Source organism: Salvia splendens, chromosome 21 (genome assembly GCF_004379255.2).
Source record: "Salvia splendens isolate huo1 chromosome 21, SspV2, whole genome shotgun sequence".
NCBI classification, from domain to species: Eukaryota; Viridiplantae; Streptophyta; class Magnoliopsida; order Lamiales; family Lamiaceae; genus Salvia; species Salvia splendens.
This window is the reverse complement of record NC_056052.1, coordinates 24,212,912-24,232,304: the sequence shown is the minus strand read 5'-3', so window position 1 is coordinate 24,232,304 and position 19,393 is coordinate 24,212,912. Positions and strand designations below refer to the sequence as shown.

At 45.6% G+C, this 19,393-nt stretch overlaps 3 protein-coding genes across 5 annotated transcripts; 1 reads left to right on the top strand and 2 right to left on the bottom strand.

Annotated features, from left to right (window-relative positions):
* The first annotated feature begins 997 nt into the window (after window positions 1-997).
* LOC121783915 (premnaspirodiene oxygenase-like) lies at window positions 998-13,907 on the top strand. The gene is made up of 3 exons (XM_042182100.1): window positions 998-1,085; window positions 12,310-13,208; window positions 13,290-13,907. Exons 1-3 carry the CDS (start codon window positions 1,043-1,045, stop codon window positions 13,905-13,907), a joined length of 1,560 nt encoding a protein of 519 aa, XP_042038034.1. The 5' UTR covers window positions 998-1,042.
* Window positions 13,786-17,301, bottom strand: LOC121783917 (phospholipase D Z-like). Of its 3 annotated transcripts, none has more exons than XM_042182102.1 (8): window positions 16,555-16,890; window positions 15,748-15,952; window positions 15,448-15,649; window positions 15,085-15,278; window positions 14,846-14,999; window positions 14,599-14,763; window positions 14,076-14,535; window positions 13,786-13,903 (listed from the first exon to the last, which is right to left on the bottom strand). In XM_042182102.1, exons 1-7 carry the CDS (start codon window positions 16,727-16,729, stop codon window positions 14,089-14,091), a joined length of 1,542 nt encoding a protein of 513 aa, XP_042038036.1. In that variant the 5' UTR covers window positions 16,730-16,890; the 3' UTR covers window positions 13,786-13,903; window positions 14,076-14,088. The 3 variants fall into 3 exon arrangements, with proteins under 3 accessions (XP_042038036.1, XP_042038037.1, XP_042038035.1); XM_042182103.1 differs by lacking the exon at window positions 13,786-13,903 and adding an exon at window positions 17,167-17,301 and having other exon boundaries at window positions 13,940-14,535; window positions 16,555-16,623; XM_042182101.1 differs by lacking the exon at window positions 13,786-13,903 and having other exon boundaries at window positions 13,940-14,535.
* On the bottom strand, window positions 17,025-18,995 carry LOC121784411 (BTB/POZ domain-containing protein NPY1-like). Its single transcript, XM_042182552.1, has 3 exons — window positions 18,984-18,995; window positions 17,749-18,876; window positions 17,025-17,674 (listed from the first exon to the last, which is right to left on the bottom strand). Exons 1-3 carry the CDS (start codon window positions 18,993-18,995, stop codon window positions 17,168-17,170), a joined length of 1,647 nt encoding a protein of 548 aa, XP_042038486.1. The 3' UTR covers window positions 17,025-17,167.
* Between the last annotated feature and the right edge of the window lie 398 nt (window positions 18,996-19,393).

The following is a 19,393-nucleotide window of genomic DNA, read 5'->3' as shown; positions in this document are numbered from 1 at the left end:
TACCGCAGTCAACAATGTCATCTGATGCATAGTATATAGTAGTAATATTTATTGGTCGTAAATGGCGATGAAAGCAGCCACTTTTATCATATTATTGGTCGGTTCAGTAAGTGTTGTCAGGACTAAATAGATACTACAATCATCATAGCCAGGGACGGATCTAATATATGTTTAGATGGGGCAAATGCCCCACCTCAACGGATCTAATATATGTTTAGATAGGGCAAATGCCCCACCTCAATTTCCAATAGATATATACATTATGTTAATCTAATACTCACATATTCACGATAATTTGCCCTCCTTCATTTAATAAAATAAAGATTTACTTGCTCCTCACCTATTGAAAAACACAGCTTGCACCATCACACAAAACAAAATAGAAACAAAATAGGAGAGATCTCAGGCCCAAATTAAAATATATAAATATAAGTCCTAGAAAATAACAAAAAAGAAATCTAAAAATCTGTGTTCCTTTTGAAAACAGCCGCAATAACTGAAGCCCTCCCCCAACACCAAATTTTTTCTCTTGTTATTATATTTTTTATATTTTAATATTTATTTATTTACTATATTTTAATATTTTGCCCTCCTACTACTATTTTCTGGCTCCAGTCCCTTATCATAGCATTTCAATATTGGTTTATCAATTGCATGTTTGATTGGTCAAGTCTGTCACGTAACATGGAGTATATAAGTCCAACAAGAGACTATTTAAATGAAATTGTTGGACTTAATACTGATTATACAGTCTTCTTATTGTAGACTAGTACTAAATAATCTACTACAGTATATTGTATAAGCTAAAAAAAATTAAAAATGATAGTATACCAATGGTCTACACGAGTCTCATCCGATTATTTTGACTGTATTTGCTCATGTTTTAGAATATCCTAAGCTTGTCAAGCGTACTTATTTGATACTAGTAGTTAAATTTAACTTTCCCCATAAAAAACACCTATATAAACTCATCTCCATCCCATGCAAACTCATCAACTCACACACACACACACAAGTCTCTCTCTTTCTCAAAGACAAAAAAATGGATTCCATTTTAGGGCTCTCATGGAACTTGGCAGCTCTATCTCTCTGATGGGGTACGAACTAAACCCTAATGGCAAGCCCAATAACAGTGACGGCCCATCAGCCCAGAGCCCAAGAAAGAGTATCTGTTCGGCACCAAAGAGTTCGGCACGACCAAAGAGCTCGGCACGACCAAAGAGTTCGGACTCAGCCTACAGCTCGGTAAAAGCCGACCAGTCAAGCTCTCCTCTCAGATCGGCAAGAGCTGATCGGTAAAGTCCAGCAGTTCGGTCTCAGCATTCGACCGAACTAGGAGTTGGTGGACTCACGAAAGGCCTCCACGACCTCCACTATACCCACGATCTATTTAGTGGTATGAAGCAGTTATTGAGCAGTTATTGCTCACCCACGATCTTGTTAGTGGGGCTGCAAACCACGATCCTAGTTCAATGTATAAATAGAACTTAGATCTGATAGAAAAGGGTTAAGCTCTCTAGAGATAAAATAGCATATAGCAAGTCTGTGTTGTAAGCTGTATTTTCGCAGATCAAGCAATACAAACCTGCCCTCATTTCTCCCCGTGGACGTAGATTTACCTCAGTAAATCGAACCACGTAAATTCATTGTGTCATAATTCTCTACCAGCATTTACTAACATCAATAATTCGCGGATCCATCACTGGCGCCGTCTGTGGGAAGCAGAGAACAAAATTTGTGATAAAGCGAATTTTTGATCCATTTTTTCCACCCAAAAAATGCATACCAGATCGCAGAATACCCGTATTCCTGCCCGTGAGAACCAGGAGGAAGCCAATCCATCTCATAGGTCGGGAAAACAGCCTAGGGATAAATCCACCACCAGTTCTCATGGCGAAGGAACAAGCCGCTCCAAAAATCGTCCCACTGAGTCTTCCCAGCAGCCCGATTTGAATGAGGCTGTCAAGCAGTTTTTGGCTGAAAAGCAGGAGGAATTCTTAACCTTCCTGCGAAAAAGCCAAAAGCAGCCGGAGACGAAAACGACGGATTCTCCTTCTCCCTCCGCACAAGAAAGTCACTACCGCAGTAGTGTCGCATCTCCCAGGAGAAAGAATCCTCAACCCCGACATATTCCTGCTCCTCCTCGGTACCGGAATCACAGGAGAACTCAATCTCCTCCATACCGACGAGATATCGGATTCGCCGTGTACGGAGCACTGAAGACTCCGTTCTCGGACGACATCACCCGAACTCCCCTACCACAGAACTACCGAACTCCGTCGATGACTTACGACGGGCTCGTGGATCCTCACGATTTCTTGGGGCGCTATCAATATAACATGGCGAACCAGGGTCTCAACGAGGTCCACATGTGCAAGCTGTTTCCCGAGCTGCTCATCGGGAACGCGAGAAGGTGGTTCGATAGCCTCCCCCAGGGTAGCATCAGATCTTACCGAGATCTAATGGATGCCTTCCACAGGAGGTTTTTTCAGAAAGCGGAAGCCCGAATCACTTCGGCTCAGCTGCTTTCCATTCGTCAAGGTCGCGACGAAAAAATCAGCGACTTTATGACAAGATTCCACAAGGAATGCCTGCAAGTAGACGATCTCAACGATCTGCTTGTCATCTCGGCATTCCAAAATGGAATCCTGCCCGGAGCTCTTTACAGGAAGCTCGTTGAGTGCGGTCCGCAGACAGCTCAGGAAATGTGGGACATTGCGGACCAGTACTCCCGGGCCGATGAGGCAGACCGTCGCAAACGGTCGTTAGACAGCTCATCGTCCCGAGGAGACAGAAGGAAGCCCGATCACAGCGATCAGGGGCATCCTCGTCGGACTCCATTTGAAAGAATTCAAAGGGCTCCGGTGCAAGACAGATTGGGACCCCGTCTCAATCCCGAGAAGCCGCCCGCTCAGTTCGTACCGCTGAACAAGCCGAGAGCGGAAATTTTCGAACTGCACTCTGACCTGTTCGAAAAGCCAAAGCGGATGACGAAATCAGCCGCGCGCCGACCCCAGGATAACTACTGCTCCTACCATCAAGACCACGGTCACGATACTGAGGAGTGCAGAAACTTGGCTGCAGGTATCGATGTTCTTGTGAAGGCAGGGACATTGAAAAAATACCGAAGCAAGCAGCCAAAGAAGAATAAAAAGCAGAGTGGTGCGAACTGCGCTCCTCAGGATCCGAAAAGGCAGCCGGATCCCGAAGACGATGACGAGCCGCAATATGATGGAGTAATCCAGACTATTGACGCGCTCCCTGCCGGGAAGACCAAGTCGTCCCTAAAGTCAGAACGCAGAGGCTCCAATCGAGAGGAGCCAACGCATAAAAGGCTGAAGCAGGACGAAGTGATTACGTTCTCGGCTGCTGATCCCGTCCCGGCCATCTCTCCTCACCAAGACGCCATTGTCATCCAAGCCGGAGTGGCAAACAAGCTGATCCACAGGGTGTTTGTGGATACAGGAGCGTCGGTTAGCATTCTTTTTAAAGAGTGCTTCGACAAACTAGAAGTGGACCCAGCTCGGCTCAGTCCGGCTCCGCTTCCCCTGAAGAGCTTCGCCCAGGAGGACACCCGCCCTGAAGGTATTATCAGCCTTCCGATCACGGTGGGGAAAGCGCCTACTAGCTCCAGTACGTTGATTGAGTTTTTCGTGGTGAAAGCTCGGTCCCCGTACAACATCATCCTGGGAAGAGACTGGCTCAACACAGTTCGGGCCATTTGCTCCACTTATCACCTCACCATCAAGATCCCTACTAAAGGAGGGATAGCGGTCATCCGAGGTGACCAAAAGAGAGCAAAGGAATGTCTGCAAATTGCGCTTAGAAGTGCCGAGCAGTCAGATCGGCACCACCAAGCATAGCAATCACAGCAGCCGGAGTCAGAGGCGATGACCGAAGTCATACCGGAGCCGAACTCGATGACAGTTCAGCTGTACGAAGACGATCCATCCAGAACGGTTAAAATCGGCTTCGCGGGAACGCCCCTACTTCGGGAAAAAACCATCCAGCTCCTCAAGGAGTATAAAGACGTCTTTGCATGGTCTCCGTTGGACATGACCGGAGTGCCCCCCGAGGTAATCACTCATCGGTTAAATATTGATCCTTCAGTCCGGCCGATAAAACAGAAGCAAAGACTCTTTGCGGCAGAACGAAGTCAAGTCATCCATGACGAAGTCCGTCAATTATTGAAGGCGGATGTGTTATTCGAAGTGAAGTATCCTTCGTGGGTGGCCAATCCTGTCATGATCAAGAAAAAGGAAGGAGGATGGCGGATGTGCATAGATTTCACCGATCTAAATAAGCACTGTCCCAAAGATTGCTATCCCCTTCCGAACATAGATAAAAAAGTAGAAGCTTTGATAGGCTTTGAAATTTTTTGTTTTCTTGATCTGTACAAAGGATACCATCAAGTTTTAATGGATGAGATTGACGCTTCAAAAACGGCCTTCATTACTGATTTCGGCATTTTCGCTTATAAAAAGATGCCATTCGGTTTAAAGAATGCCGGAGCCACTTATCAAAGGATGGTAGACAAGCTTTTTCGGCACCTGATTGGAAAGGAGGTCGAAGTGTATGTTGACGATATAGTCGTCAAAAGCAAAAGCACTTCGGAGTACGAGCACAACCTCAAGTCCACTCTCAACGTGCTCAAGAAAGCCAACCTCAAACTTAATCCCCAAAAGTGTACCTTTTTGGTAGATTCGGGAAAGTTTCTGGGTTGTTGGGTTTCAAAGGACGGACTCAAGGCAAACCCCTCAAAAGTTCAAATCGTTCAGAACATGGCAATGCCGAAGTCCATACATGACGTGCAAAGGCTAACCGGATGTCTAGCCGCACTGAATCGATTCCTTTCCCAAGCAGCCGAAAAGCAACTGCCGTTCTTCAAGGTGTTGAAAAAGGCACCAAAGTTCGAGTGGGGAGCCGAGCAGAAAAAGGCCTTTGACGAGCTCAAAAGTTATCTAGCCGAGCTTCCTATTCTCTCTGCTCCAACCGAAGCCGAAGTAATATTCTTATACTTAGCGGCATCGGATCAAACCATCAGCGCGGTGCTTGTACGAGAAGAAGGCCTAAAGCAGCTTCCCATCTACTTTACAAGCCGAGCATTAAGAGGTCCAGAAACAAGGTATCAACCCCTGGAAAAAATTGCTCTGGCATTAGTAAATGCAGCAAGGAGACTGCGGCCATACTTCTATGCTCACAAGGTATGCGTCTTAACTGATCTGCCACTTCGGCAAGTGTTGACCAAACCAGAAGCATCAGGCAGAATCGCCAAGTGGGCTATAGAGTTGGGAGAGCACACAATTGAATACCTACCTCGGAAAGCCATCAAGGGACAAGCCTTGGCAGATTTTCTTGCAGAAGCAAAGTTCGATCAAGCAATTCCTGTTATTGCCGAACAGAAGAATTCTGCCAATGCCGAACTAGCACAGCCCTTGGAATCCGAAATAGAGCCACCGGACTGCTGGAGCGGATTCGTAGATGGAGCTTCAAACAAGATGGGAAGTGGAGCTGGTATTTTACTTGTCGCTCCCGACGGACACGAGGTAACCTACTCACTTCGGTTCCTATTCCCCACTACTAATAATGAAGCCGAGTACGAAGCCCTCCTGGCCGGACTCCAGTTAGCGCAAAGTCTGCTCGTCAAATCTCTCAAAGTCCATTGTGATTCACAAGTCATAGTAAATCACATGTTGGGTACAAGTGAAGCCCGTGACGAGAGAATGAAGAAGTATTTGGACAAAGCGCAAAGCATCAGCCGAAGTTTCTCCTATTTTCGGATAATCCGTATTCCCAGAGCGGAAAATAGCCGAGCAGATATCTTAAGTAAGTTGGCCTCAGATCCGAGCTCAAAGGCGGAAGAATTAATGCATCGAAGCATTGATGAAGCCGAGGTACATTCAGTATCCAGCTCGCCGAACTGGATGACGCCGATCTTGCAGTATCTGGATCAAGGACAGTTGCCTGAGGATAAGAGAGAAGCTCGGAAGATTACGTGCCGAGCACTTCGGTACGAACTTCATGAAGGAGTCCTCTTTAGAAAGTCTTACCTCCAGCCGTTATTGCGGTGCGTAGGACCAGAAGAGACGGACTACATCCTCAGAGAAGTTCATGAAGGATCGTGCGGTAGCCACATCGGAGCCAGAGCTTTAGCTAAAAAAGTTCTGAGATGGGGATATTATTGGCCAACCATGGTACAAGAGGCAGTGCAGCTCGTCAAGAAGTGTACGAAGTGCCAAATTCATGCAAATGTCCCAAGGATGCCGCAGACCGATCTATACACTATGCAAAGCCCTTGGCCTTTCATGCAATGGGGCATAGACATAGTGGGACCACTTCCTCAAGCTCCTCGGCAAATGAAATTCCTTATCGTTGCCGTGGACTACTTCACGAAGTGGGTGGAGGCGGAACCATTAGCTACGATAACGAGCTCAAAGGCATTGGACTTCGTCTGGAAGAACATAGTGTGCCGATTTGGCATACCCCACATCCTCATCTCGGATAATGGGACTCAGTTCACCGACAAGACGTTCAAGAATTGGTGCCAAGAGCTGAACATTCAACAGCGGTTCACTTCGGTCTCCCATCCCCAAGCAAACGGACAAACGGAAGTAACGAACCGGATTCTGGTAAAAGGGTTAAAAGCTCGGTTAGAACAAGCCAAAGGACAATGGGTAGAAAATCTCCCTCAAGTCCTGTGGTCCTACCGAACTACACCCAAAACCTCCAACGGTGAAACCCCGTATAGTCTGGTGTACGGCACTGAAGCCGTAATTCCGGTGGAGATCGGCGTACCCAGTCCCCGAACTCTAAATTTCTCCTCAGAAATGAATGACGACGGACTGAGAGCCGAACTAGATCTCGCCGAAGAAAGAAGAGAATTGGCGTGCATAAAAGCAGCCAAGTATAAGGAGCAAGTAGCCCGGTATTATAACCAAAGGGTGAAAAAGCTTCAATTTCAAGTGGGAGATCTCGTCTTGAGAAACAACGAAGTAAGCCGAGCAGAAAAGCTGGGCAAACTCGAACCCACATGGGAGGGTCCGTATCGGGTGTCAGAAGTCCTCGGCAAAGGGTCTTATAAATTGACTCACATGTCAGGAGAACAAGTACCCCGAACATGGCACGTCTCCAACCTCAAGAAGTTCCACTTGTAAGAGACAAAGTCCGGTCAGTCTGTCTTGTGTCTAGTTCGGTCATAGGGGTACATGTTTTTATTTGTTTGTTTTTACTTGTACTTTTTACTTGTCGTTTTATAAAAAGTTTAAAGTTTTTTCTTTCGTCTTTTTCATTTTTTCTCTATGTGTTTTGTCTCTATGTGCTTGTCGTCTCTTACAAATGGTACCAAGGTATATCGTTCTTTAAAGACTGATCCCCTTTTTAGATCGATTATTAAAGACTATTGTGAGTCCAAGCTTCTAAGGAGGATATAAGACCACAATTCAGCTTAACAAGCAGTCCGTCTGAAACGAACTGCAATAAGCCAACGATTGTGTGTCCAAGCTTCCAAGGAGGATACAAGACCGCAATTCAGCTTAATAAGCACTTCGTCTGAAACGAACTGCAATAAGGGAAAGTCCGATCCACGCGATAAACCTCGCCGAATTAGGACGACCAAGTTCGGTCAAAGAAGTTTACCTCATAAGACCGGGGACGACCATGTCTGGTCAAAGAGGTTCACTGCATAAGACCACTTCGGTTAACTGGGAAAGTCCGATCCACGCGATAAAACTCGCCGAATTAGGACAAGGGAAAGTTCGATCCCGGCGACAAAAATCGCCAAATTAGAACACAAACCAAGTCTGGTCAAAGATGTTTATTTCATCAGACCAAAGACGAGTCCGGTCAAAGATGTTTATTTCATCAGACCAAAGACGAGTCCGGTCAAAGATGTTTATTTCATCAGACCAAAGACGAGTCCGGTCAAAGATGTTTATTTCATCAGACCAAAGACGAGTCCGGTCAAAGATGTTTATTTCATCAGACCAAAGACGAGTCCGGTCAAAGATGTTTATTTCATCAGACCAAAGACGAGTCCGGTCAAAGATGTTTATTTCATCAGACCGAAGACGAGTCCGGTCAAAGATGTTTATTTCATCAGACCAAAGACGAGTCCGGTCAAAGATGTTTATTTCATCAGACCAAAGACGAGTCCGGTCAAAGATGTTTATTTCATCAGACCAAAGACGAGTCCGGTCAAAGATGTTTATTTCATCAGACCAAAGACGAGTCCGGTCAAAGATGTTTATTTCATCAGACCAAAGACGAGTCCGGTCAAAGATGTTTATTTCATCAGACCGAAGACGAGTCCGGTCAAAGATGTTTATTTCATCAGACCAAAGACGAGTCCGGTCAAAGAAGTTTACTTCATAAGACCGAGGACAAGTACGATGAAATTTTTTCGCTAAGCTGTAAATACAGTGTTAGAAGCGAAAACAAAATTTCATTTTTCAAATCTTGTTCGGCATACAACTCAGCTACCCTACAAAATGGCGTTACGCTATTACAAAGGACTATTCTACTGTCCAGGATTGCTGAAGTTAAGCCACCTATCTGCAAAATCCTCTGGAAGCCGAGTTCGGTTGTTCCGAGCAGATGAAGAATAAGCAGGTCGACGAGATGCTATCCTCGACCCAACGCCTCTTCCCCGAGCCCGAGAAGTCCTAACACCTCGGCGATGAAGAGTCTCTGCAATAATCATCTGCTGATCTTGCTCGCTCATAGTCACAACTCCTCGGCGAATGTCAGTCCGTCCCTGTCTTGACGATTCCGGTTGCTCCTGAGCCCGTTCTCGTCTTGACGTTTCCGGCTGTTCCGGAGTTCGTTGATGACTGGAAGTAGGATTTTGAACAAGGGAACCAGAGGCTTGATCTGGAGTGCGAGCATCTGTTGGCACGACATGCCGAAGGAATCTTTCTATGGAGGGGCGCCGAGAAAGAACAATGTCGTACCGAGAAGCCCAGCGCCGTAATGATTTCACAACTTGTTGGCAAGCCGAGCTCTCCAGCGCATTGTTCCTCCGGAGTATATGATATTCCTCCCACAGTTCGTCAACTCGACTCTGAACATCTGATATGGTCAAGCCCCCGCGCACACGGATGTAATCCTCGTACGCAGTCCTCTCAGCAATGGTCGTATTCAGCTCGGCCTCCAGATCCTTCTTATCGGACTCTAAGTCCTTATTATCGGCCTCCAGCTTCACTAAACGAGCCAGAAGCTCGTCATTCTTCGTCTGATCGGCTATAGCTCTTTTCTCAGCTTCGTCTAAAGCCGAAGAGTACAGCCGTTTCCAGTGAAGTATCTCCATCTCCTTGAGTACAAAGCAGCTATATTAGTTCGGCAGATGTACCGAGCAGATAGTAAAATACTACAGGAATAAAGGCGAGTACGAAAAGCTATACGAAGACAAGTGTAGAGAATTTTTCATTCACAAGGAAAATTTTTTACACTAGGAGGGCTTCAAGGCCATTTTACAAGGAAGAAACTAGACTAAGAGAAGGGAGACGAAATCATACTTCGCCAGCTTCGTCTCCGGCTCCTTGGTCTGGTTCAGCTTCTTTCTCCTGAACTACCTCAGCCCCGGCCTCGTCTCCTGCCGGCCTCGCCTCCGCCTCCTGATCGGCCTCCTTCTCCGGATGCCCGGCCCGCTCGACTTCGGCCTCCAGCTCCAGCGGCTCGGCCTCACCCTCTCCGTTGTAAGTCGAAGCGGGTGAAACGGGTCCCACGGAGGCAAAGATAGCCTCCAGGTTCTCGTCCCGATCAGCTCGGCAACTCCGGACTCGGTCTGCAGAAAGCAGGACCGAAGATGAAGCGAGCTCCTCAAGGAGCGGCAGATTCTGAAGCCGAGCTGCTATCTCTCGGCTGTACAGAGGCAGCACGACGTCGGCCCCCTGCTCGCCCTTATCGGCAATTAGCCTTACCAGGCTACCGACAAAGGCCGAGAACTGGCTGCTCAAAAAGAGTTTCTCCGTGTAAACACGGAGAGCCTCCCCTTGGGCAACCACGGCAGCAGCATCGCTCCGCTTCGTCTGCTCTCGCTGGATGACGAGCTGGTTTTTGGCAAACTGAGCTTCATCCTGGGCCGAAATCCTAGCAGCTCTGGCCTTCTCAAAGTTAGCCTCAGCCTGTTCGGCCCGATGACAAGCAGCCGCCAACTTCCTCTGCATCTCGGCATAGTCATTGGACGCTTTGGAGAGTTCGACGGCGACGAGCTTGGAGAGCATATCGTTCCTCTGAAAATGGATAAAGAAAAAAGTCAACAAAGGGGCCACAAAAAATACAGAAAAAAAAGCAAGGCCAGAAAATCAAGAAGAGAGTTCACCTCGGCGAAGTCCGTGGGCCATAAAAACGGCTCACAGATATGTTCCGAAGGAGGCGCCAAGACCACATCTTTCTCTGGCACTCTCGGGGGCTTCTGGGCCCTCCCCTTCCCCTTTGCCGAAGTCGACTCCGGCTTCTTCGGATCCGAAGAGGTTTTTTGCCTTTTCGGAGTCCTCTCGGCATCAGACGCCGAGCTGGTCGTTTTCGGCCTCTCCGGCTCCTTGGACTCCGAAGATTTGCGGCTAGCCTTACTCAGCATGTACACTGCCAAAAAGCAAGAAAGCAAAGTCAGATTTTCTTTGTTAAAGCAGTAGAGCATAAAGATAAAGAGAAATCCTCACCCTCGGCCTCTTCGTCCGAAGATGAGATGTCGAACACGACGTCGCCCTTGACGAGCTCAGACTCCGTGTATTGTTTCCTAACTATGGGAATCTTGTTGAGCTCGCCATCGAGCTCGTCCAGCGGTTCAGGCCGAGGGTGACGGATAACGGACTCCGGCCCTCTCCAGGGAAAACTAGGAGCCGCGGTTCTATCATAGTAGAAGAAGCGATTTTGCCACTTCGGCCACTTCGTTTTACAAAAGGCTCTAAAGGGCTGTAAAGGGATCAAGTAAAACCAAGACCCCTTCCTCTTAAATTGAAAGAATTTAAGGATCGCCTTCAAAGACAAATCCCTTCCTAACCTACGGAGTTCGGCAGCGAAGGCCGACAAGTGCCTCCAAGAGTTCGGAGTCACTTGGCCTAAAGGAAGCTGAAAAAAATCTAGTAAATCTATAAAGGCGGAAGGGAGGGGGAAACGAAGCCCGCATTCTAAGCAGGCCTCGTACACGGTGGCGTACCCCTCCGGCGGGGAGTCAGCCCTATGATCACCGTCAGGTACCACCGCCTTCCCCCCAGGAAAAAAGTATTTTTCGGGTAGGGATATCACAGTATCCTTACTCAAAATACTATGGAAATACTCTACGGTCTTCTCCCCGGACTCTTTCCGGCCAGAAGACCCCTTATCCCCTTTCCTACCGCTACCCGACTCCGAAGAAGAAGAAGACATTTTTCTTACTTTTTGAAGGTGAAGATAGTCTGAAAAAATTCTTGAAAGCGGAGAGAGAATTTTCGCAAGAAAGAGAGTATAGAAGACGCAACAGCAAAAGTGCTTCAATGATGAAGAAAGAGCGTATTTATCAGATACGGGAAAGATTTCGAAATCGTTGCGCCGTTTCGAATCCCACCTTTTCAGGAATCAACGGCCGGATTTTACTGTCGCATTTAATGCAGGCATGCGCTAGGCACGTCCCCTGACGTCAGCCTCCCCCTTACCGTTATCCAGAATGCCGAAGTGACTCACCTCGCCGAAGTGATCCACTTCGCTTTTCGGGGGGGGTAGTGATGGGGTACGAACTAAACCCTAATGGCAAGCCCAATAACAGTGACGGCCCATCAGCCCAGAGCCCAAGAAAGAGTATCTGTTCGGCACCAAAGAGTTCGGCACGACCAAAGAGCTCGGCACGACCAAAGAGTTCGGACTCAGCCTACAGCTCGGTAAAAGCCGACCAGTCAAGCTCTCCTCTCAGATCGGCAAGAGCTGATCGGTAAAGTCCAGCAGTTCGGTCTCAGCATTCGACCGAACTAGGAGTTGGTGGACTCACGAAAGGCCTCCACGACCTCCACTATACCCACGATCTATTTAGTGGTATGAAGCAGTTATTGAGCAGTTATTGCTCACCCACGATCTTGTTAGTGGGGCTGCAAACCACGATCCTAGTTCAATGTATAAATAGAACTTAGATCTGATAGAAAAGGGTTAAGCTCTCTAGAGATAAAATAGCATATAGCAAGTCTGTGTTGTAAGCTGTATTTTCGCAGATCAAGCAATACAAACCTGCCCTCATTTCTCCCCGTGGACGTAGATTTACCTCAGTAAATCGAACCACGTAAATTCATTGTGTCATAATTCTCTACCAGCATTTACTAACATCAATAATTCGCGGATCCATCACTCTCATCCTCCCCATCGCCATCTTCTTCATCCGAACCAAAACCCGCTCCAAACCCGCCTCCACCAACTGGCCCCCCGGCCCCAAAACCCTACCCGTTATCGGCAACATGCACCTCCTCTCCGCCCTCGCCTTCCGCTCCATCTCTGACCTCACCAAACAATACGGCCCCCTCATGCGCCTCAAGCTCGGCGAAGTCGACACCATCGTCGTCTCCTCCCGCGACCTCGCCCGCGAAATGCTCAAGCAGCACGACCCCTGCTACGCCGACCGCCCCGACTCCATCGGCATCAAGGTCCTATGGTACAACTACCGCGACATCGCCTTCAGCCCCTACGGCGACTACTGGCGCCAGATGCGCAAAATCTGCATCATGGAGCTCCTCAGCCCGAGAAGCGTCCGCTCCTTCGCCTCCATTCGTAGAGATGAGGTTTCTAATTTGATCTCTTCCATCCGCACATCCGCCGCCATCGGTGAGCCGGTCAACATTAGCGAGAGCATTTTCTCCATGATGAGCTCCGTCACTTGCCGCGCCGCCTTCGGGAAGGTGTCCAAGGATAAGGATACCTTGATTAAGATACTGAGGGATGGGATTCAGATGGCTGGTGGTTTTGAGATTGCTGATTTCTTTCCTTCGTCGTTGCTCATCAACACCTTTAGTTGGACTAAGATCAGGCTCCTGATGATGCGACATAAGCTCGATTTGATTCTCGACGATCTCATCCGCCAGCACCAGCTCAGTCTGGCGAAGATCGGCAGCGGGAGTGAGGAGGGAGATAGAGCGAGGAAAGGCAATGGCGAGTTCGGGAACGAAGACATCGTTGATGTTCTCCTCAGGCTTCAGGAAACTGGAGAGCTCCAGTTTCCTATTCGGAAAGAGGATATAAAAGCAGTTGTCTATGTAAGTACAACTACTTTTTTACACAAATTAGTCACTTTCTATTTTTAGTAAGTCTGACGTAAGTTTTTGTTATATATACAGGACATGTTTTCTGCGGGAACAGAGACGTCATCGACAGCGATGGACTGGGCGATGGCGGAGCTGATGAGGAACCCTGGGGCGATGGCCAAGGCGCAGGCGGAAGTGCGACGAGTGTTCAACGACACCACCATCATGGTCATGGGAGACAACGATCCGAATTTGAAATATCTAAAACTGGTGATTAGGGAAGCGCTGAGGATGCACCCTCCGGTTCCAATCCTACCTAGAGCGTCGCGGGAGGAGCGTGTGATCGATGGCTATGTGATCCCGGCTAATGTAAAGGTGCTTGTCAACAACTGGGGGATGCAGAGGGATCCGGCGTACTGGACCAACCCGGACAGCTTCGAACCAGAGAGGTTCGAGGAGTGTTCGAAGGAGTTTCTAGGAGCGGACTTCGACTTCCTGCCCTTCGGAGCAGGGAAAAGAATGTGCCCTGGAATCACATTTGCAATGGCCAGTGTTGAGCTTGTTTTGGCTCAGCTTCTCTATCACTTTGACTGGAAGCTTCCAAACGGAGCTCAGCCGGAATCAATGGACATGATTGAGAATCCCGGAGTCACTGCTTCGAGAAGGGATAGCCTTTTTGCGATACCAACTCCATACAAAAACTCGGCCTAATCAAAACATCAGAGAGTTTACAGTTATATAAAGTAGTAGTACTTTGTTGTTGGAATAAGTGTATTACTACAACACTAAGTTGTCTCTCTTGTACAATTTCTTGTTTAATTTTTTATATATTTGATATTTTAACTTCAATAAAATTTATATTTGAGTTTTAAACTAAACTCAGCAGTTAGCTTTAAGAAGACACCAATGGCTCAACAGGCACTGCATAGGGTGAATCCCAATCAGCATCAAAGATTTGTTGCAGCTGAGACACAATGCCAAGGTTATAGGTTCCGAAACTGAGCCCTGCATCCGCATAGAAGTAGTCCCACACGAGATTGCTCGTCCCAATATGGCCTCGTACATCGCTCACAGCATACTTCCCATGGTTCACTCTTGTGAAGCCCGGATACATGTTCCCAGTGGCCGTGCCATTGCTGCTCTTGGCAGGCCCGGTCCGGTTGAAACCTGGAACGATGAAGTACTTGATCTCGACTTTTCCATGGCAGCTGTTGTACTTGGAAGACGAACATAGGTTGTTCGTGTAGAGCAGTGACTTCAGGTACATGTCTGTGTTGTCAATGAAGTGAGCCCAGTACGCGACCAGCAACTTCACGGTGGCATGCTTGCTGTAAACAACCTGGTAGAAACCTCGGTTTATGCAAGTTTGTTATAAACAAGAAATTTGATGATGTGTATATACCTCGGATATAGCTGAAGACAGGGAAGCCCAATACACTGTCTGTGACATGTATGCAGATTGACCAAGCCAATCCATGGTGCTTATTCTTACAGTTTCTCCATCTCCGACTGATTTGATAGTGTCAATCCAGGCCTGCTCGTCTGACTGATACTTGTCGAACAATAGCTGTTAAAGGAGAAAGTAAATCAAGAATGATATTGCAGTATCTTCTAGACCTTTCCAACAACAACGGAAATGGATGCAAAACCTCTGGTGGAGCGAAAGACAGGTAGGAGGGTTGATGCTGTGATGCTGAATTGTTTGTTGCAGGAGTTTCGATGGAAATGTGGAACGTGTCAGGGTCTGAAAGCGATGGATAGCCTAATGTATGTTCGATCTTCACGTATTTGGGAAGAGGTGATCTGTCAAGACATAACAGAGTGAAGAGACGATATCTAGATATGATGTAAGAAATGAAAAATTGGTTGGCTAGAGTTTTCTGCTTACCTGCATCTATCTTTCGGTTCAAGGAAATACGACCAGCAAGGAACTTTTCTAACGGTCTGCCATTGCTGATCAGTGACAAGTTTTGTGTAAAGTGAAGAGTTGAGATGGGCTAGTTTCCACAAGTTTTCAAAGTAAATCTCAACCTTCTTCACAATTCTTGGACAGCCAGCAAGATAAACCCCAACTTCCTTCACCTAACATCATTTAGATTCATACAATTACTATTCAATTAGCACCTATCCAGTTAATAAACACATTACAAATGAAAACCGAAACAAAAGATAGCATGAATGTATGGCTAAAGTCCTTGACTAGGCTTCTCTTAGAAAAGAAGGATAAACGGCTTGGTGTTGATTATGGTACCTGAGTGAGAGATTTCCAGTCATTGTTTGCCGATCCAATGTACACGTCTCGACTATCCGATATCCAAACCTTAGCATGGACGATACCAGACCCCCACCAGTCCTTCAGTAACAAGGTGACATTCTCCACATTTGGTCTCCCTGCTGCGAGGGCGGATGCTTCCTGTGTATAGTCAGGATAGAATCCAGAGTGCTGTAAAAATCTGAAACTAAGATCAGTTTTCTGAAGTTCTGATTCTCCAACAGAAGCTACAACTCCAGTTTATGCATAGCAAGTGAAACATCAAGAGTCGAGGCGTACCTCATGCTAATGTTGCGATCAGCTGCATTATCTAATGCTCGATAAACTTCATATCCTTCGTTAGCCCCAAATCTCAACATGTCATCTTTTGAATATCCGTAGTCCCCTGAACGAGGATCGTCTGGATGAGCTATCAACTGCCAGTATTGCGCAATTATGTCAAGGCTCCTCGACGAATTCCCAGCCATCCATCGGAATACATCAGCTGCCTCAATCATATGTCGAAATGACTAAACTCATTGTTACGGACGTTCTCCGTAACGAGGCCGGATGGCTAACTTCTCGGAGAGATAAGGTGATCAAACCTTCGACGTGCTCGAAGGAAAGCTCACGAATTGCTGATTTTCAGACGTTCTCCGATGAACAACAATTTGGAAACGAAATATGATATTCTTGTTACTCAAGACAAGTTGTGGAAAATAATATATTCATTGAATGATTAGAATGATAACAAGCTCTCCTATTTATAATACTAGAATACTACTACTCTAACTTAATGAACAAGAAACAAATATCTAAACAAATATGGGAAAGATATGGTGAATAAGGGAAAACTAAATAATTAGAAGATCCTAAGAGATATGATAGATATGATCGTATCACTCATCTTTAAAGGAACATATCTAACGCAACTAAAATTCCAATAGCACCATACAACAAAACTCGCCACAAGGTCCACAACTATATGTTGAATAAGGGTTAAGGCAAATGTATGGTAAAAAATTCCCTTTTTAGCACCTAATCATAATTAAGTCCATCACAACTAAAGAATTAAGAATTGCAGGAAAGTGGAAAAGGGCAGATTACCGGTACGAAGAAGGCCGGGAACGGGAGCGAGGTGGGGCATGTCGCTGGGGATGGATTGAACCAGCCATACTTTGCATTGCGTGTTATCAGACAAAGAGGATTGAACTCTTAAGGTGGGGCCGTATATAATCAAAACACAGAGGAACACAGATAAAGCTACGGCAAAAGCTCTCATCTTTTTTCCACTTTTTAATGAGATAAATCACTAAATGATAAGTAGAGTGAGAGAGAGAATGAGGTTCTTGAATAGGCTAAATGCTAACACAGTTTCTCGTTGACTTTTCCTGGATTTGCCGGCCAAGATTCCTTTTATCAATTTAGCAGTGAGAAACGAGAAAAAACACGGCATTTCTTAAGATGAAATAAATAAAAATAAAATCTTGGCCCTGATAAATCTCACGCTAAATCAGTTTCTCATTGACTTTTCTTGGATTTACCGGCATTAATTTCTCTTTTTTTTTCCAATCAAGTTTCCATATGAAATCCTTGTGAACTAAATGAGAAATAGATATACAAGAATTCAACCGATTGATACAAATACAATGATGTGCAAGAGATGAAAAGCAACACCAACAAGATTATCTTTCCTACATACTTCCACTTTACACTTACATCAAGAAATCGAGTGCCTCCGATGCCTCTTTGACAAGCCAGACGACTTTGTTTCTCCTCTGATCATAGAAGTCGGGCTCTGAGAACTCCCCGAAGTTTCGGGGCTCTTGTTATCTCCGTTGGGCAGCCCTTTCCCCGCAATCCACAGCCTTTCAAATATTCTCCTCGAACGTGATGGCAGCAGCTGCGCGCCAGATACTCTGTTCTTGCTACCTCTCTTGACAAGCTTTCCATTTTTCACTGATTCCTCTTCTTTCACTTTCAGCTCATCCATCTGATTGCTCAGGGATTTGCAGTTTGTAGGCACCGTTTGCACCTCGTTGCTGTTGCTGAAGGCGTGAGTAGCCGCTGCTGCCCTTGCCTGCTCGAAGAACAGAACTTGCACCACAACGCGAAGTGGTAGCTGCTCGTTCTGAGCCGCATGCATGGTGGCGTCCGTCGTCAATTTCTTCACATCCATTAGCCCACACAAGCTCTTCTTCTCAGATTTTTTTATTCCACTATGCTCCTGCAATATATAAAAATTTTCGAATTTTGCAAAATTATTGCATAAAAGTTGAAAAGTTTGAAAAAAGATTGCACCTTCAGAAAGATGTCAATGGCACCGTACAATCTGTTGTGAATCGGTCTAGCCATCTCAGGAACTGACTTGGACAGCTTGATGAAACTGGACACGGTGAGATTCACGTCACAAGCAACTGATGCAAGATAACTGTCTATGATCTTCCCAACTTTTAACCAAGATCCATGCCCTAAAACAAAATCACTCCCATTCTTCTCAGTCATAGTCTTATCCTTCTTACTCATCTCATTCTCCACAAACAAATCCACAAGGCGTTGAACAAGTTCAATGTCGTAGATGGTTGACTGAGGAGGCCTTGCCGGGATCAAGAGATCACTGACTGAAGCATCGTCTAGTTTTGAACTGATGTTCTTTATCAGCTCTTCTCTTGATGAATCATCAGCTTCTATGAGAATAGCAACTTTGAGTAGTTTCAGTAAGAAACTGCAGGCACAGCTGATTCCTTTATCCGAAGTAAGCAAGCAGATTATAGTTTCGACTAAAGATTTGTTTCTGTTGATATGAACTTCAGACACCACTGCATCGACAGAATCTGGCAGCCATCTCATGGCATAAGCCTTCAACGCCTTCCCAATCATGCCTCCGTCCATTCTACCTTTGGATTTTATCGCGAGCATGACTCTCTTGTACATGTCAATGTCCAGCTCACAGATATCTTCGATCCACCAATCTCTAGGGACAGACTCCATCCTCTCAGATAACTTCAGCCCACTGCGGATGATTTGGTCTGATGTCGCCAGTCTTCTGTCGTATGTGTAAGACCAGGTGACCAGTGAAGGATCCACGGAGGTTTTGGATGCTATTGAATCAATGCACCTACTGACTATCTTCAAATTCTCAGACCATGGGAGGAGAGACTTGGAGGTCTGTAGGACGATGATGGAATCTTTCCAGTTGCGTAGAACACTGGAGTTGAGGAATATGTCGATCTTTAGGATCAGGTTTCCTCTGTCGAAATCCTCAGACATTTCAAGATACTCTGCTGCACAGCGTGCAGCAACAACGTTGTAGGGGTTGAGAGTCACTGTCACGCCATAACAGAATTTAGCACATATTTCGAATGCATTAGGGCAACCGGGGAAATCAGCCAAGCGGATTTCATCAGAATTTAGCACATATTTCTTGTCCTATTTTCTGTACATGATTTATTAATTTTTATGAAACATCTTTTTCATTTAAGTCCTTAATAACATTGTAAATTTGATTTATATCCATGAATAAAATACTTACAAACTCTAGTGATCATATCAGGTATTATATGTATGTTCTATTTGTCTTTAATAGAGTAATTTTTATTTTATTTACCGTTTTCTTTTCTTTTTCTTAATATTTTTATTTTTATTTTATTCTAGGAATGCTTTATAATATCATAACCTAAATCTATGAATAAAAGAAAAGTGTTTTAGAAAATAAAATAATAGTATTAAACAAAATATAAAAAGTATAACTGAAATAAAAGTATTTTAGAAAATATAATAATAATAATATTAAACAAAAAATAAAAATAAAACATACATGGAGTATAATAGTATATGACAGGATAATAACAAATTGTTTTTAATTTAATTATGAATCTAACTGAAATTTACAATGCTTTTAAGTGTTTAAATGAAAAGAGTTTTCATAATAAAAAAAACATACTAA

What these genes read in the sequence shown, in the direction of transcription:
- LOC121784411 (XM_042182552.1), bottom strand. An exon ending in CCATTGACATCTTTCTGAAG is followed by an intron (nt 17,675 to 17,748) that starts GTGCAATCTTTT and finishes TATATATTGCAG; the next exon opens with GAGCATAGTGGAATAAAAAA.
- LOC121783917 (XM_042182102.1), bottom strand. Translation starts at nt 16,729, where the DNA reads ATGAGAGCTTTTGCCGTAGCTTTATCTGTGTTCCTCTGTGTTTTGATT. An exon ending in TCCCGGCCTTCTTCGTACCG is followed by an intron (nt 15,953 to 16,554) that starts GTAATCTGCCCT and finishes TGATTGAGGCAG; the next exon opens with CTGATGTATTCCGATGGATG. An exon ending in TGTCTTTCGCTCCACCAGAG is followed by an intron (nt 14,764 to 14,845) that starts GTTTTGCATCCA and finishes CTCCTTTAACAG; the next exon opens with CTATTGTTCGACAAGTATCA.
- LOC121783915 (XM_042182100.1), top strand. Translation starts at nt 1,043, where the DNA reads ATGGATTCCATTTTAGGGCTCTCATGGAACTTGGCAGCTCTAT. An exon ending in ATGGAACTTGGCAGCTCTAT is followed by an intron (nt 1,086 to 12,309) that starts CTCTCTGATGGG and finishes GCGGATCCATCA; the next exon opens with CTCTCATCCTCCCCATCGCC. An exon ending in ATATAAAAGCAGTTGTCTAT is followed by an intron (nt 13,209 to 13,289) that starts GTAAGTACAACT and finishes TTATATATACAG; the next exon opens with GACATGTTTTCTGCGGGAAC.